The 17050-nt window shown below is 35.5% G+C and overlaps 1 protein-coding gene across 1 annotated transcript; it reads right to left on the reverse strand.

Moving 5' to 3' along the window:
- Nucleotides 1-3091: 3091 nt before the first annotated feature.
- Nucleotides 3092-15573, reverse strand: LOC143253773 (LHFPL tetraspan subfamily member 7 protein-like). The gene is made up of 2 exons (XM_076508123.1): nucleotides 14494-15573; nucleotides 3092-4128 (listed from the first exon to the last, which is right to left on the reverse strand). The coding sequence occupies exons 1-2, from the start codon at nucleotides 14918-14920 to the stop codon at nucleotides 3866-3868; spliced, it is 690 nt and encodes a 229-aa protein (XP_076364238.1). The 5' UTR covers nucleotides 14921-15573; the 3' UTR covers nucleotides 3092-3865.
- Between the last annotated feature and the right edge of the window lie 1477 nt (nucleotides 15574-17050).

Below are 17050 nucleotides of genomic sequence, written 5' to 3' on the forward strand. Positions count from 1 at the left end.
GACTAGCTGCCTTCCCTCTTGTCTTACACTGCTAAATTAGGGACGGCTAGCACAGATAGCTCTCAAGTAGCTTTGTGCGAAATTCCAAAAAAACAAACAAAAACAAACAATTGATTGAAAATGAGAAAATATTCATATTGTTTGTTGATTTGAAGTGAAAAATTTGCATATTGTTTGTTGATTTGAAGTGAAAAATTTGCATATTGTTTGTTGATTTAAAGTGATATTTGGTCTTTTAGTTTCTATCAAAATGTTATAGTGTGACTATTTCACTTACTTTCTTATGTAATGAGCGTTAAATAAACAAAAATTGACGTTTTATTTCCTTTCCCATACAGACAAAATTAATTTCAGAAGTTCCTGGCAAGTGTACAAAGGGTACAAGTGTACAATAACAAAGGGTTATTTATATTCGTACATTAGTCTCTAATTTGAACTGATAGATTAGGAGGGAGATAGACACACGAGAACGTCCTCCGCCAGACTATTCTTTAACGAGTTAATAGTGGGGTTTAACAGTTACTCTTACATTGTACCTACAGTCTTATAACGTCGAACGCTTTCCTGCTGCAACGAGCGACAAACCTTGAACTCTCGGGTTCATAGTTTGCATCTACTAACTACGAGATCACGACATACCGCGCAGTCTTGGGTTTAACAAAACACATAGAATTAACTTCACCAGATCTTGTTGAAATTAAAAAAAAAAACACTTTTCGAAATAATAGCGAGTCAGCTTCAAATAAAGCAATTTCGTGCCTACTACAATCTAGTTGAAAGTTCTGTAAATATTGTTTACCGGCAGCATTTATTAATATTAACTTACCAAGCACACTCTGACACTGTTTGATTGTTAGATATTTACAATAAATAACCTAACTTTAACCATTATATTGTTTATCGTTATTATAACTTTTGAAGAACTGTCTGGATAAAATAAAAAGGCTTTCACGTCTCTACCATTTCCTCGGTGACCCGGTTCTCTAAGATCTAATGCAATTAGTCGACCCCAACCCGCAAGCAAACCGTAAACTGAGTGGCGCCATCAAGAGCTGAAAGATATCTCATAAGTAAACAACTGCTATTAAATTGACTACGGGCTTTTTTTGTCGGTCTCTTAAACGGAAATAGATCAACGCTTACATTATATTGCGCTTTAGCAAAGTTTAAACACGTGGTTACACTTGTGCTGATTTTCTTATTGTTATTTCTTTAATATTAAAACGGCCTGTTTTAGTAGATCTGTATGTATATAAAGCTTATTTGCATTTTGACCTTGTCTCAGAGTTCCAATAATGATATATAATTATGGACTAAAGGCTGACAAACAAACAAATGTAAAGAAAGAGACGCGCAGACTGACAGACAGATGACTCGATTTTTAAATTAAACAAAATTTGTTACTTGTTTGCTTTTTGTTAACTTAGTCTACAAGCATGTTGATACGTTTTACAAAATATCCAAATTAAAGACGTTTTTGCGATAGACTGAAAAGTTTTGTTTGTTCTCCCCGGAAGGACCACAAGAAGTTAAAAATGGTATTCATGCGTGAAACAAAGAGGAGGGGCTTGAAAAGACAGGAGGATAACGCTCCCCATTCACAAATTTATAAGTTTGTACCAAATATATATATACTATTTATAGCAGGCTAATATTTACCTCTTATCTGAATTACTTTAGAGCTGTGACAAATACACGTACTTTCTATTTATTTTTGTTATTCTCGGCTATCATTATAATAACAAGGAAGAAACTGATTATTTCGTTTCAGTCTTCCAACCGTGAAAACTCTTTCTTTGGCGCGCAAATTCACAAGTGTAAATTTGTTTTGTTTGTTTTTGCACAAACCTGCTAGAGAACTATCTACATTAGCCATGCGTAGTTTAGTAGTAGTAGTAATAGATTAGAGAGAAGACAGCTGGTCAGTATCACCCACCGTCAACTCTTTACCAACGAAAAACGAGATTGTGTCGTTATATGGCCCCCGCGAGTAAAAGAGTGACAATGTTCGACGATAGGGTTCGAATCCAAGACCTACATAACCCGAACAGAGTGACCCAACTACTTGCCTACGTCAAGCTTTTTTTCTTTTCACCGCGGGAATAGAAACTCGGATTTCTGCGTTGTAAGCCGTAAAAGGTATCTAGAAAGCAATATTGACGAAAGTAATGTGTTTTTGTTTTGCATGTTGAAAAGAGAGTTAATTATTGTGTAAATACTTTGATAAAATATTATTTTCTTAGGACTGGTTTAGTAAAGCATTACTTTTATTCTAGAACTCTCAAGTCCCCTAGTGGCACAGCTCGTACGTTTGAAGGCTCATAATGCTAATGGTATATATGGAAAACAAAATGATTTAACTGAGGTAAGATTATAAACAATGTTAAAAAAAATTAGACTAAAATGAAAAGTGATATCGTATTGTGTTAGATAATAAGATTTCAAAATATAAGTAATTTGATAATAATAATAATAATAGCTGTTATATAGAAGGCATCCTGGTTGGTCACGTGATACAAGCAGACGACGTTTAATTAGCCCTAAGTCTGAATTTCCCAGGACAAACCATATTACCCTGCTGGATAAGAGAATAAAGTAAAACAGGCAAATGTTCACTCCACAATCTGGATGAGCTAATCCAGTTGAAAATCTGTCGTTGGAAAGTGTTGAGTACAAACTGAAAGAAATGCCATTTTGTTCTCTCGTACAACACGTTCGGTCGATATCCTTAAGGCTAAACGTAAGCCTGATATATATAAATTATTCAGTTTTCATTCTCTCTCCATAATCAACATTTTATGCGTGGTAGTCTAATAATAAAAAAACACAACACATGATCTAAATAAAGCTTTTGCAATTTTACTTAAACACTAGACTTATATATCATATAGATTATGTTATATTATTTAGTTTCTGTTGATAATGAAATAAAACTTTTCTTTTGCAGTCTTCCTCTAAAACTAGACTTATATCCGGTACTTATATCACATAGGTTATGTTATTTTCTTTAGTTTTGTTAAGAATGAAAACATTTGCCTTTTCAAATTACAATATGACTAGTTTTATTAATCACATGAATACATTTACACACTTGATTTCCTCTCGTGATAAACATTAACTGACATCATATAGTAGCTGATATAATATAAATGTGTATATATAGTACTTAAAAAGTACAAAAAATGCAATAACAAAAAATATTTATAAACAGGTTAATGCTGCGTAAATCACAAAACGTTCAAGATTTGTAGTCCAGTCTACAGGTTTAGTTGATTGTATCTAAAATATCTATCGTAAACGTTTAATATAGCTATTATAATCAGAAAATTATTTGACTATGGTTAAACTTTTGAATACCTATTCTACTGAGCTGCTCTGGCGCTAAGTAACTTAATATAGTCAAGAGAAGAGGTTCCCAAAGTGGAGGCTAATTGAAAATGTCGGTGTGTAACAAATACACGTAACTGTTAAAGACAGTTAAGGTACTCGACTGCTATAGGTTCATTTTGTGGAGATGGGGTCTCTGTGAGGTGGCGTACAGTTCTGGAGACGCTTATGCTGAGAAAATTTGGGAACTCCTGATCTCGTGAGATTTCCGGTTTCAGCAAGAACTTTAATTTAACTACAACTCTGAAATGCAGAAACCACAATAATGGACATAATCCACTGCTGTTAGCATCACTCACGACTTGAGACGAGGTGAGAAAGAAACGTTCATTCGTCGTGGTTTATTGTTAAAAGAAAATCAAACATTTTGACTTAGAAGTTTGTTCAAGTACTGTGTTTGGCGTTTACGTACATTTTGGAAACTTTCGTCGTATTTGATTTTTCTTTCAAAGCAATCACTATATAAACAATGAGTAGTTTATAAAGACAAATTATTGGTGATTTGTTTTAATGAATCTGTATACTTCACATAACAAGGCCTATACACACTGTAAGAAGAATATTTTGCCAGCAGAGGACAGTAATACCCTAGTATGGTTCCCATGATGGCCATCATATAAGCCCAGCCAAGTCTACAACTAGAAGGATTGAACACGTCAGAACGCGGTCCACAGTGTAAACGTACGAAGTGATTGGTCAGGATTAATGGGTATAGAAGTAGCGCCACAGTCTGGAACAAAACTGAAAATAGAAATAACATATAATATCACGATAATAAAAGCATTTTAATTTAGGGTAGTGATAAAATGCAACACATTTGAGGCGCTTAAATCGTAATCTATATTCATACCAACCATATATGTTACTTGCACAAAATAATATTGTAGACGAAAGAAAGTACTATAGAACTATGTAATTACAATTAAAATAAAACATCACACTAAAACCACATAAATTTGTTAAGTGCACAGATTTACTTTACTAACAATGTGATATACAGGTAATAATGTTTTAGGGCAGAGTGAAATTATTATTTTGCCAGCCCATTTTATCAGCTGTTACCACTTAGTGTCTCCGTCCTTGCAAAGACATGGTGAACGACAGATACGTATCGTAATTCTGAAATGCCATTATCATGTGATAGCGTTTTAATCTTAATATCAATGACATTCATTCTGAAGCAACGGTTCTCAAAGCGTGGTCCATGAGGGTCTCTTAGGTAGTTCAAAATACAAGTTATACAAGAAGCAACTCCATTCTCCCCGCTAACTGTAGTGAGTTCCCTTCCTGATGGTGAGCGAAAGCAGATGAGATAGAACCGTTTCGCGGAGGACAAAGTTAGAGAACCACTATCCTAAAGCAGGCCCGGCATGGCCAGATGGGTTAAGGCGTTTGACTCGTAATCTGAGGGTCGCAGGTTCGAATCCCGGTCGCACCAAACACGCTCGCCCTTTCAACTGTGGGGGCGTTATAAGTTACGGTCAATTCCACTATTCGTTAGTAAAAGAGTAGCCCAAGAGTTGGCGGTGGGTGGTGATGACTAGCTGCTTTCCCTCTGGTTTTACACTGCTAAATTAGGGACGGCTAGCACAGATAGCCCTCGAGTCACTGTGTACGAAATTAAAAAACAAAACAAACTAAAGTATCAATAAAAGGAAGTTTGTTTCGTTTCCTGAATTTGGCGCAAAGCTACACGCGCTAGCCGGTCCTAACTTAGCAGTGTAAGACTAGAAAGAAGGCAACAAGTCATCACCACCGACCACCATCTCATGGTGTACTCTTTTACCAACGAATAGTGGGATTGACCGTCGCTTTATAACGCTCCTACGGCTGAAAGGGTAGGTGTATTCGGTGCAACAGGGATTCGAACCTCTGATCTTCAGATTCAGTAAAAGGAAAGAATCGGGAAATTCATTCTTATCGAATGTTGTTCCCAAACCTGATCTGGTAAATGTGATGAATAACTTAATATCTGCTGCTGGATGTTTCCAAATGTTGTTCCCAAACCTGTCTGGTAAATGTGATGAATATCTGCTGCTGGATGTTTCCAAATGGTTCTTTATGAACTCTTCTTTTATCTTCCTTTCTTCCTTCGTTACATTCATGAAAATGCAGAACAACTTGACCGATCATCTATCGAATAGGTAACAAACACAAGTATGAAAAAACAATGAAATAAATATGTTGTCTTATTCAGATATTCTCGTTTACTTCCATTTTTGGGCGAGGGGGCGCGCGGGAGAAATGTTCTATATTTTACTTTAGCTTCTCTTGTGTATTTGTTTCTGAATTTCGTGCAAAGCTACGCGAGGGCTATCTGCGCTAGCTATCTTTAATTTAGCAGTGAAAGACCCACCGTCAACTCCTGGGCTACTCTTTTACCAACGAATAGCGGGATTGACTGTTACATTAGAACGCCCATACGACTGAAAGGGCGAGCATGTTTGATATGATGGGGATTTGAACTCGAGGCTCTGAGATTGCTAGTCGAGCGCCCTAACCACGTGGCTAATCTTTCTTATAAATCAAAAATACAGATATTACAGAATCACGATTGGTAATACTAGTACAAAGATACTCTACAAAATGTTATTTCATGTAGTGGTACACTGTATATATCAATATAATTTTACGTCCTGGCATATTCTACAAAATATTACTTTATATCGAAGAATATCGTATAAAATATTAATTCTGTTTCTGTATTTATCTTCGAGGAAGGCAAAGACTCGAACCCCAGTTTAATTTTTTAAGTCCGTAGGCTTACCCCTGTTCCACCAGTAGACAATGTCTGGTGAATCTTATTTCGTGCGAAGATTTACCCTATAAAATATTCTTACATGCCAAGGTATACTTTATGAAATATTATGACATGCCAAGGTGTACTCTAACAACTATTGTTACTTACCGATATATTCTCTATGAAATATTCTTACATGCCAAAGTGTACTCTAACAAGTATTGTTACTTACCGAGATATTCTATATCAAATATTATTACATGCCGAAGTATACTTTCACGGCCGGATTAAGGGTTTTATTAGCCCTAGGCTTTTCAGCTTGCAGAGGTCCCATCGAAACAGAACCTCTACGTACAATACATTTATACTTATAACTTGAGGTACCCTGATTATTATGAGGTTCTTGACTTCAGCCCGGTAAACCCATGTCTTTATTCAGGGCTGTATACTCTATCAAATATTATCACATGGCAAGGTATATTCTATCAAATGCTATCACAAGCCGAAGTATATTCTATCAAATATTATTTATTACATGGCGAGGTATTCTCTATCAAATGTTATCACATGTCGAGGTATACTCTATGAGATGTTATTACATGTCGAGATATATCCTTTCAAATGTTATCACATGCCGAGGTATACTCTATCAAATATTATTTATTACATGGCGAGGTTTACTCTATCAAATATTATCACATGGCGAGGTTTACTCTATCAAATATTATCACATGCCGAGGTATACTCTATGAAATATTATTACATGTTGAGGTATACTCTATGAAATATTATTACATGGCGAGGTATACTCTATCAAATTTTATTACATGCCGAGGTATACTCTATGTAATATTATCATATGGCCGAGGTATACTCTTTGAAATATTATTATATGACCGAGGTATACTTTATGAAATATTATTACATGGCGAGGTATACACTATCAAATATTATTACATGGCGTGGTATAGTCCATCAAATGCTATTACTTGCCGAGGTATATTTTATCAAATATTATTTATTTCATGCCGAGGTATACTCTATGAGATGTTATTACATGGCGAGTTATGCTCTATCAAATATTATTACATTCCGAGGTATACTCTAAACACAATATCCGTGAAGTAGACTACAGTCTTTATGGCTCCAGATTAGAATTAAATGCTATCGAAACCTTTCTTGAAACGACAACACTGTTATTGTGGTTTTACATTTATAAAAAAACTCCAAAACGGCAGCAGGAAAGTTCCAAAAGTAAAATACAAGACAACAGAAATGCTGTCAAAATTTTAGGGAAAATCACTGTAAAAAAAGAAAGAAAGAATTATGAGTCAACATCATGCTATAGAATTATTAGTTTTAGTAGCTTACAATAAAATTTATTTGTTTGTTGTTGTTTTTCAAAACGCTCCCAGTGGCACCGAGATAAGTCTGGGAAATTATAATGCTAAAAAAATTGGTTTTCTATACTAGTGTTAGGTACAGCACAGATTACCCGTTGTATAGCTTTGTACTTGTGTTGTTGTGTTTTCTTATAGCAAAGCCACATCGGGCTATCTGCTGAGCCCACCGAGGGGAATCGAACTTTTGATTTTAGCGTTGTAAATCCGAAGACATACCTCTGCACTAGCGGGGGGCACATTGTACTTAACAAGATTTTCAAAATAAGTGAATTATATAGTTGTTCTGCAATCTAAATCCTTCAGTATGATGCTCTCTTGATATAAATAAATAGGTTTGAGCCTCCAAACCTACAAAAATGCCTTAAAATATGATTATAAAATGTTCCCTTCCCACAAATTTAACGTAGTGATTGAAAAACAGTGCAGTAGTGAAAACCATAACATGTTTTTTTTAGACACACTGGATCATTAAATTTATTAATTCAACGTAACTTTTATTGTTTATTTAGAGTTAAATGTAATTCCTCATCATTGTTTTCGGCCCCTTTTTTTTCACGGTTCCCACTTTGGGAAACACTGATCTAAATCCTTGACTAGTACAATATCATTCTGTTGCTATACCGACTATGAACTTTACTTTGATAGGTTTGTTTTGAATTTCGCGCGAAGTTACACGAAGGCTATCTGCGCTAGCTGGCCCTAATTTAGCAGTGTAAGACTAGAGAGAAGGTAGCTAGTCATCACCACCCACCGCCAACTCTTGAGTTACTTTTTTACCAACGAATAATGGGATTGACTGTCACACTATAATGTCCCCACGGCTGAAAGAGCAAGCATGTTTGGTGCGACGGGGATTCGAACCCGCGACCCTCAGATTATGAGTTGAATGCCTTAACCCACCTGGCCATGCAGGGCCTCCACTGAAGTCGGTTGATAAGTTAACAGTTGTTTTATCTTTATAATTCAATGGTATTACATATTTTAAATGTCATATCAGTTGTATCAGTTTCTTCATTACGTCCCTCGCTGGTACAGCGGTAAGTCTACGGATTTACAAAGCTAAGATCAGGGGTTCGATTCCCCTCGCTAGACTCGGCAAATAGCTGGATGTGGCTTTGCTATAAGAAAACAAACAAAAATGTTGTTCAATACATTTCTAGAATGACTTCTAATGTTGTTATTACACCAAATAGTTGACTGCAATACATTTTTAATAATCTCTGGTTATATTATTGACTTCTTGTGACTTAACGTTGAGGAACCTGTATTACGAAAATAACACATGAAAAACGTATAATCCTTATATTCATGTTGGCATTATTTTTATTACTTCCTTCCCAACATCATTTTACATTTATAAAATGTTTTTATTACGTGTTTTGTGACGTTTTTCCCACGTGACTCAAAGTTAATGTATTATATGCATGTTAATCAAATTTAATATTGTATGTGTTGATTTGTTTTGTTTCTTTTACTCCTTCACTTTATACATAATATAGGGCTTGGCTCCCCAAAGACACCGACTGTATAATGCACAAAGCATTGAGTATTCTACGTGCTACAGTTGTCTAATATTAGTCTATTATCGACTGGTAATTCTTGTTTTACTATGTATTTACGTTTTTAAGGGAACACCTGGGGTTTGTAGAGAAGTTAACATCAAGGGGTAACAATTAATCATGCTTGGTGATAGCCTGTTACCAAATCCTCTTAAAATGTTTTTCTGTTGTACTAAAACCATTGCAAAAACTTCACACATTTTCTTTGTTATGGAGGAGAAACAATAAAAATAAACACTGGGTCTTTAGCTACATCCCAGTTCTCCATTTCAGCAACACGTTTTAATGATACTGGGAGTCTCACAAGCTGTGAAACATTTATTAGATAATAGCGATTATGCACTCAAATAAGGCTACAACTCAACCCTAGCATGTTACTTGTAAGTATCGTAGAGTTAACAGAGTGAATGCAGCGGTCATTTTATTCTCGGCACTCAGTACTAATGAGTACTGCAGTGCCTGGTGATAAACAATTTATTCTCAGCTTTCAATTTTATTCATTTACAGGATGAGTTTTCGTCGTAAACTGGACATTGAGCTGCATCTCTCAGACCCACTGTAAGTTTATTATTATTGCGCCCCAACTAAAACAGTCACTCATGTTTCTATTAGGAAAAATATGGACCTCTATGCAATACAGTTCTATTTGTACCTCGACTTTACTCAGACACGATATTCAACGTGTACCCAACAACAGTAAGATAAGTTTGTTTTTTGTTGTTGTTTTTAAGGGGTGGGGGTGTTAGAGGACAGCAGGTTGCCTCTGGTATACATATGGTGGAAAGACACGAGAAACTGATCTTCTTTCATTCCTATTCAGTTGTTCTAATAAACACTTTTATGGCCTAAAAACTAAAGTGTGAATCTTTGCGTATTAACACTTAATAGCATATTACAATTACACGTGTTTTACTGTAAAGTCGCGCATATCACTGTGTTCTATATGTTTTAAACTTCAAATTATTTTTCCTTTCTCAATAACTTGTAGCAAAAAAAATTGTGGAGTCATTTGTCTTTTCGTAGTTGCTGGATACTTTTATGACAGAGAGAAAAAAAGGGCACTTTGAGGCCATAAGGGCAGGAAAGCAGGGGCTTAAACCTACTCAACCACCCCCTCTGTGCACGTCACTATTATCCTTAATTTGTTATGGCAACAAAAATAAAATACTAAATAGTTTTCTGAGATGGCTTTACTGCTATATATGTATTACAAAAACAAATTCAGATTTGTTTTTTTAAGTGGTTCGCCCTACAGTGGCATAGCATTATGTTTGCGGACTCACATCTCTAGAAATCGGGTTTCGATACCTGTGATGAACAGAGCACAGATAACCCATTTTGCAATTTTGTGCTTAATTTCAAACAAACGAATCAAGTGGTTCAAGCGTAATCTAGTGGTCCAAGATTCGAATCCGCAATATAATATAGATGACAATCCATCCCACAATTTGGATAAGAGTAGCTACTTAGGCGATCGTTTCCTCCTCTGATCTGAAGTTTAAACCTCTAAATGACTGTATCTCTGTTCTAAAGTTTAAAGCTAGAGACAGGATCTAATACCTAGGCCTCTTTATGACTGTTTGTTCCTCTGCTCTGAAGTTTAAAGCTAGAGACAAAATCTAATACTTGGGCCTCTTAATGACTGTTTGTTCCTCTGTTCTAAAGTTTAAACCTACTGACGGGATCCAATATTTGGGCTTCTTAATGACTGTTTGTTCCTCTGTTCTAAAGTTTAAAACCAGAGACGGGATCTAATACTTGGGCATCTTAATGACTGTTTGTTCCTCTGCTCTGAAGTTTAAAGCTAGAGACAAAATCTAATACTTGGGCCTCTTAATGACTGTTTGTTCCTCTGTTCTAAAGTTTAAAACCAGAGACGGGATCTAATACTTTGGCCTCTTAATGACTGTTTGTTCCTCTGCTTTGAACTTTAAACCTACCGACGGGATCTAATACTTTGGCCTCTTAATGACTGTTTGTTCCTCTGCTCTGAAGTTTAAACCTACCGACGGGATCTAATACTTTGGCCTCTTAATGACTGTTTGCTCCTCTGTTCTGAAGTTTAAAGCTAGAGACAAGATCTAATACTTGGGCATCTTAATCACTGTTCGTTCGTCTGTTCTGTAGTTTAAAACTAGAAACGGGTATATAATTAAGACCAATTTGACAATTTCGTATTTATGGGTTTATAAGGTGTTTCTTTTTTCCATTGGTAAATATGCTATTTTAGTGCAGTGGTTCAGAGAACGGGCATCAGTGCAACTTCTAATCAGTGCTTCATTACTTTTCTCACGGGGTGTCCGCAACACTTAGATGTGTGTTATTAGTCCCTAGTTTCAAATTTCTGACATAAAAGACAGCTAGTTATAAATAACTATTTATGATATTTTGTACCAGATGTTGACGAAGGAAAATTTTTATAAAATATATAAAATATTTAGATTGTTAAGCGAGTTTTACAAAAGTGGTAAAAGGAGCAATAACATGTTTTTTTTTGAATGTTACAGAACCATCCACTTTTCTTGTTTTCATTGTATCTCAGAACGACTGGTATGGGTATTAGCACTTTTAGTGATAAGCAGAGAACAATATTTCGACCTTCCTAAGTCATCTTAAGGTTAGCCATTGTTATTTAAAGTGGGTTTCTCGTCATCAAGAATTGTTCTAATTGCTTCTTTTTGGGTATTTGCTAAAAGCTACTCAGGAAACGTCCCTAACTGATTAGACAGAAGACATTTAATCGTCAGCACCCACCGCCAACTGTTGATAACTTTTGTTGAACGAATAGTGGTATTTATCCACTACCATTAAAATGGACCCACGCCCCAATGGGCGGAGCGTAATTTCTTTTCTTGGTGGTAACGAAATGCGAACGTTGGGCATCTAGATCCATAGTCCAGCACGCAAACATTGGACGACGTTATATTTTTCATTATTCGCGTTTTCTTAAATTTATACATCATGTTTCAATTCTTCAAAGAGAGACATCTTTCGGCAACATTAAAAGTCACAGTGGAATTAAAAAAAGGAGCGCGTTTGTTTGTCGGACAGTTAAAATAAAAAGTCCCCTGGTGGCTGAGCAGTCAGATTTTAAGACTAAAATTTGCGTCCAAACATAAATAGAGAAATATGGTTATTAAAAAAATTCTGTTATACTAGTCAATACCACCCCGCCTCCAGTGTGTTAATTGTAAATCAAATCTGTTTGTTAATAACGTTGAAAACTGGTTTTCGATACCCGTGGTGGACACAGTATAAATATCCCATTTTGTAGCTTCACTTTTAACAATAAACAAATAAATCACTCAATGAAGCAGAGAACACGTCACTGGAAAAATTTTTGCCTCAAAATACATGATTTGTTTGCAGTTAAGCACAAAACTAAAATAGGTTATCTGTGTCATGCCCACAACAGGTTAAGTCCCTGCAGAAATTAAATGATGAATGTACTGCTTATTTCTCACAATCCTCAATAAATATGGCAATAAATATCTCTAGAAAATTGAAGAATAAAAAATCTGCTGTTTAGTTTTGAGCGTGTGGGTTTTTATACAGTCGTGTGCAAAAGTGTAAAGACAAGAGAATATTTTGTCACTTTTCCATTTTATGTGGTTAATTCTTCTATAACATTACAGAATGTAAATTATAACGTAATGGTAATACTTCACTGATCCCTGTTGACAACTGAATGAACAAAGGTGAGAATACGTATCATTTTTTAGAATTCTCATATACTTGTACCATTGGCATGTCATAAGGATTCTGCTTGAATGAGCATACTGAGCAAATATTGGGTCTAATATAACTGTCACGGTACACCACGCAGTGTCTTAACTATATAGAAAGAAACTAGTATATGGTACAGGTATATGCTAGAATAAATACATTTAATAGCACTCCACAAATAAACCTTGATAAAAACATATATTAAGTTTTGTTGTTATGCCATGGTCCAAGAAGCAGAGAGAATTGTCAGTAGAGCAAAGAGTTTACACAAAAGCTTTACGTGATGCTGGCTGGACACCCTAACAAATTACTGGAGACTTGAAATGCTACCCAAGACCTGTCAAGTACATTCTAGATCATGAAACCGAGACAGATAAATTTGAAAATAGAAAAGAAAGAGGCAAAACATCTAAACTCAGTGATACTGATGTTGAGTATCTTCATTTGTGCTGTCTTCAGGACAGAAAGAAGACTTCCACTTATCTCAAGCATGAGATAAACCACCGTGTACCACATGACAGAAAAGTATCCAGATCTACAGTGTCAAGTAGACTCAAAGACAATGGAATATTTTGTCATGTAGCAGTTTAAAAAAAACCTTTACTATGTTCTCCAAATATTGTCAAGAGACTGGAATTTGCTAAAATGTAAAAAAACTGGACTGTCGATGATTGAAAAAGGGTGTTGTGGACGAGTGAGTCAAAGTTTGAAATATTTGGTTTAAGAAAGGTGAAAGATACCTCAATGGATAACACCTACCGTGAAGCATGAGGGAGGCAGTGTGATAGTTTTGGGTATTTTTCTGTTAAGGTGACAAGAGATATTTGCAAAATAGGTGGAATAATGGACCAGCACATGTATTACCAGATTCTGATCCGTCAGATCAGAGTAAAATACCAAATGACAGACACTTTGATTAAATATATTTGCAACAATGTTTGAAAAACTGTCTGCAGTTATTAAAGCAAAAGGGAAACACAAAATATTAACTGTTTGCTAAATTCAAGCACTTCCACTGAGTTTCTGTTGTACTAAACATGAATATTAATACAATGTTAATGTTTCAACTGTGATTTACCTTCAAGTGTACTTTGAAAATAGTCTGAAGTCTAATGTTTAACGTTGTCCTAACACGTTTGCACAGTATTGTAGTTATAATGTATTGTAACTTAATTCAAAGCCTTTAGAAGCCATGTAATTGAATAAGTTGGAAATTAATTCTTTGAAGTCGTAGTTATTTAGAGATATTTCTTTTATTTAAATTATTCTAGTCGAGAAGAAGGTTTGCTACAGTTATCACCCAGCTGTTATTTTAGCTTGAAGTAGGTAAACTGTAAGTTCAAATTTGAATTCTAGTCCACGTTTACTTCAAATGTACGACTTCAAGTAGAAATGTGAATTAGCACGTGCTTGTTAGAGATCGTTTTGTGTAATAAAACTTTCAATTAATTTTTAATGTAAGATTTGGTATAATCAGTTGCAACATCAATATAAATACACTGGTATTAAACGTTTACAGATAATAATAATAAAATACACATTTCGATCATAAAGTTCTATTTTGATAAAATCAGATATTCTTACATGATATGCAACACTAAGTTAACAAGAATACATAATTTTACGGTGAAACTAAAATAGATTTATCACATAGGATTTGCTATCGTTTGACACTTACCTGCTGTCAGTTGTATGTACCCAATGTAAACCGTGATGTTGTGTCGTCTTTGTCTTCCAAGTGCGAAGAAACTAAACACCATCACCACAACGCAACACCCCAACAACACGCACCCACTTACGTACAATACAAATGCCATGTGCCAAGGAGCGGACGGAAACTTCCCGCCAAAACTGTGGCAAGAAGTTTCGCGCCAACGGTAACAGACACCTACAAGGCCCAACATATAAAGAATCGAATCTCGATCGTAATGGAGAAACTTTTCATTTACGGGGTCGGTTCGGACATACCATTCAGGCTGGACGGAACTTATCGCACAAAACATAGTGACTACACAGGACAACAGCAACCATACAATGGACACCGGCCAAGAGGTACGAACAGTGTCGACGTGCACGTGTGGAACTGTAAGTTTAAACTGACTCATTTCGTGTTGAAAACGTAAATAATTTTTGTCATCGTCCCACGAAACCTTTTTTTCAATCAAATGTGATTATTAAATCATTAGAATTTCCCCGTAAAATACATATAAAGATTTATATTCCCGAAATGTAAAAGTTTAGGGAAAATTCTTTAAAGATGTCGAAAGGCCAGTATTGTCTGAAGGGGGTATAAATTTGTTGTTTTGTAATCTTACTTTAAGTCGGGTTTGAGAAAACTGTTTCATCTAAGAGTATCAAGCGTTAGGCCAACCTATTCAAAACTGTTGAGTTAATATGTACTGGAATGTTTGACACGGTATGACAACATTTTACTGGGGTTAGGTACGAAATTTGTAAGTCTATACTCTGGAGCGCGGAGACTCTAATAAGACAAAGACAAGAGGTTTGTTGGTTTATTCTGTGTGTTTAAAAGAAGAGACAAAGTTTCTCCAAGCAGCTACAACCGTTAAATATGGTCCAATGCACCAGGGTTGTATCACTGTCAGTACAGTCAGGAAATGACGCTTCATCAGTTTCTCATCAGTCAAGTGTACAGGAAGAACACGAGCTCAACCGTATACCGACTTCCTCGACGTTCGTCTAAACGCGCGTCTTTCTTCCTCAGACGTTCGATCCACACTGAGCTATCCGCTATCCTCTCGCTGTTTTGCATGCTATATGACGTCACAATCGCGGAGGTTTGATCACTAAGTGTACGGTTGGTTTGGCAGGCAGTGGTTTGAACCTTAACCACAGTTTTAAATAACTTTAAAAAAATACTTCCGGATTTAACGGGTGTGTATTTCCGTTTCACGAAAAAACTTGAGTTTGTTTGTTTCTTTTAAATGTCGAGCAAAGTTGCACGAGGTCAATCTGCTCTAGCCGTCCTTAATTTAATAGCGTAAGGCTAGAGGAAAGGTAGCTAGTCATCACTACCCACCGCCAAGTCTTGGGTTACTCTTTTACCAACGAATAATGGGATTGACGGTAACATTATAACACCCCCACGGCATGTTTGGTGTAACGGGGATTCGAATCCTCCATCCTGATATAAAGAGTCGACTTTCCTAACCACCTAAATACCCTAATCAGGCTATGCCGGACCTCGAAACACTTCAAAATAACGTATTCATAGTTTGTTTTTCATTATGATTTCGAAGGAATCATCATTAGAATTAAAAGTATTTGAAAAACTAATAGTCTGTTATTAGTAATGAAACCGCCATGTTTAATTGCAGTTCACTCTGACTGGTTTTGTACAATGTCATACTGTTACATTTCTCAATACAACAGTATGTATTCATATACTCATACGTTCCTCTAAGTGACGTAATCCGGTATTGTTCCATCCCTCTATACAGTTGTAGATTATATGTCATTATTCCATTTCTCTATACAACTGTAGAATATATGTCACCGTTCCATTCCTGTATACAACTGTAGATTATATGTCACTGGTCCATTCCTGTTTACTACTATAGATTATATGTCATTGTTCCATTCCTGTGTACAACTATAGATTATATGTCATTGTTCCATTCCTGATAACAATTGTAAATTATATGCCATTGTTTCATTCCTGTATACAACTATAGATTATATGTCATTGTTCCATTCCTGTATACAACTATAGATTATATGTCACTGTTTCATTCATGTATACAACTGTAAATTATATGTCACTGTTCCATTCCTGTATACAACTGTAGATTATATGTCATTGTTCCATTCCTGTATACAACTATATTATATATGTCACTGTTCTATTCCTGTATACAACTGTAAATTATGTCATTGTTCCATTCCTGTATACAACTATAGATTATATGTCACTGTTCCATTCCTGTATACAACTATAGATTATATGTCACTGATGTCGAGAAAACCCACTTGTAGAGAAATATATATGCAAAAATTGATTCGTGAGATATATTTACTTTTGTTGGTTGATTTTGCTTTCTGTCTAGGTGTGTGCGTATAATGTTTTCTACGGTTTGTGGAGGAAACTTATTGATGTTGATGAAGTATTGTTTTATTTTGTCTAATTCATCGTTAATTTTATCTGGTGAGCATAGTTTTATGGCTGTGTTTATTTGGTTTCTTAGTATGTTGAGTTTTTGTTTTGTTTCATGATC

This window comes from Tachypleus tridentatus, chromosome 6, assembly GCF_004210375.1.
Source record: "Tachypleus tridentatus isolate NWPU-2018 chromosome 6, ASM421037v1, whole genome shotgun sequence".
NCBI classification, from domain to species: Eukaryota; Metazoa; Arthropoda; class Merostomata; order Xiphosura; family Limulidae; genus Tachypleus; species Tachypleus tridentatus.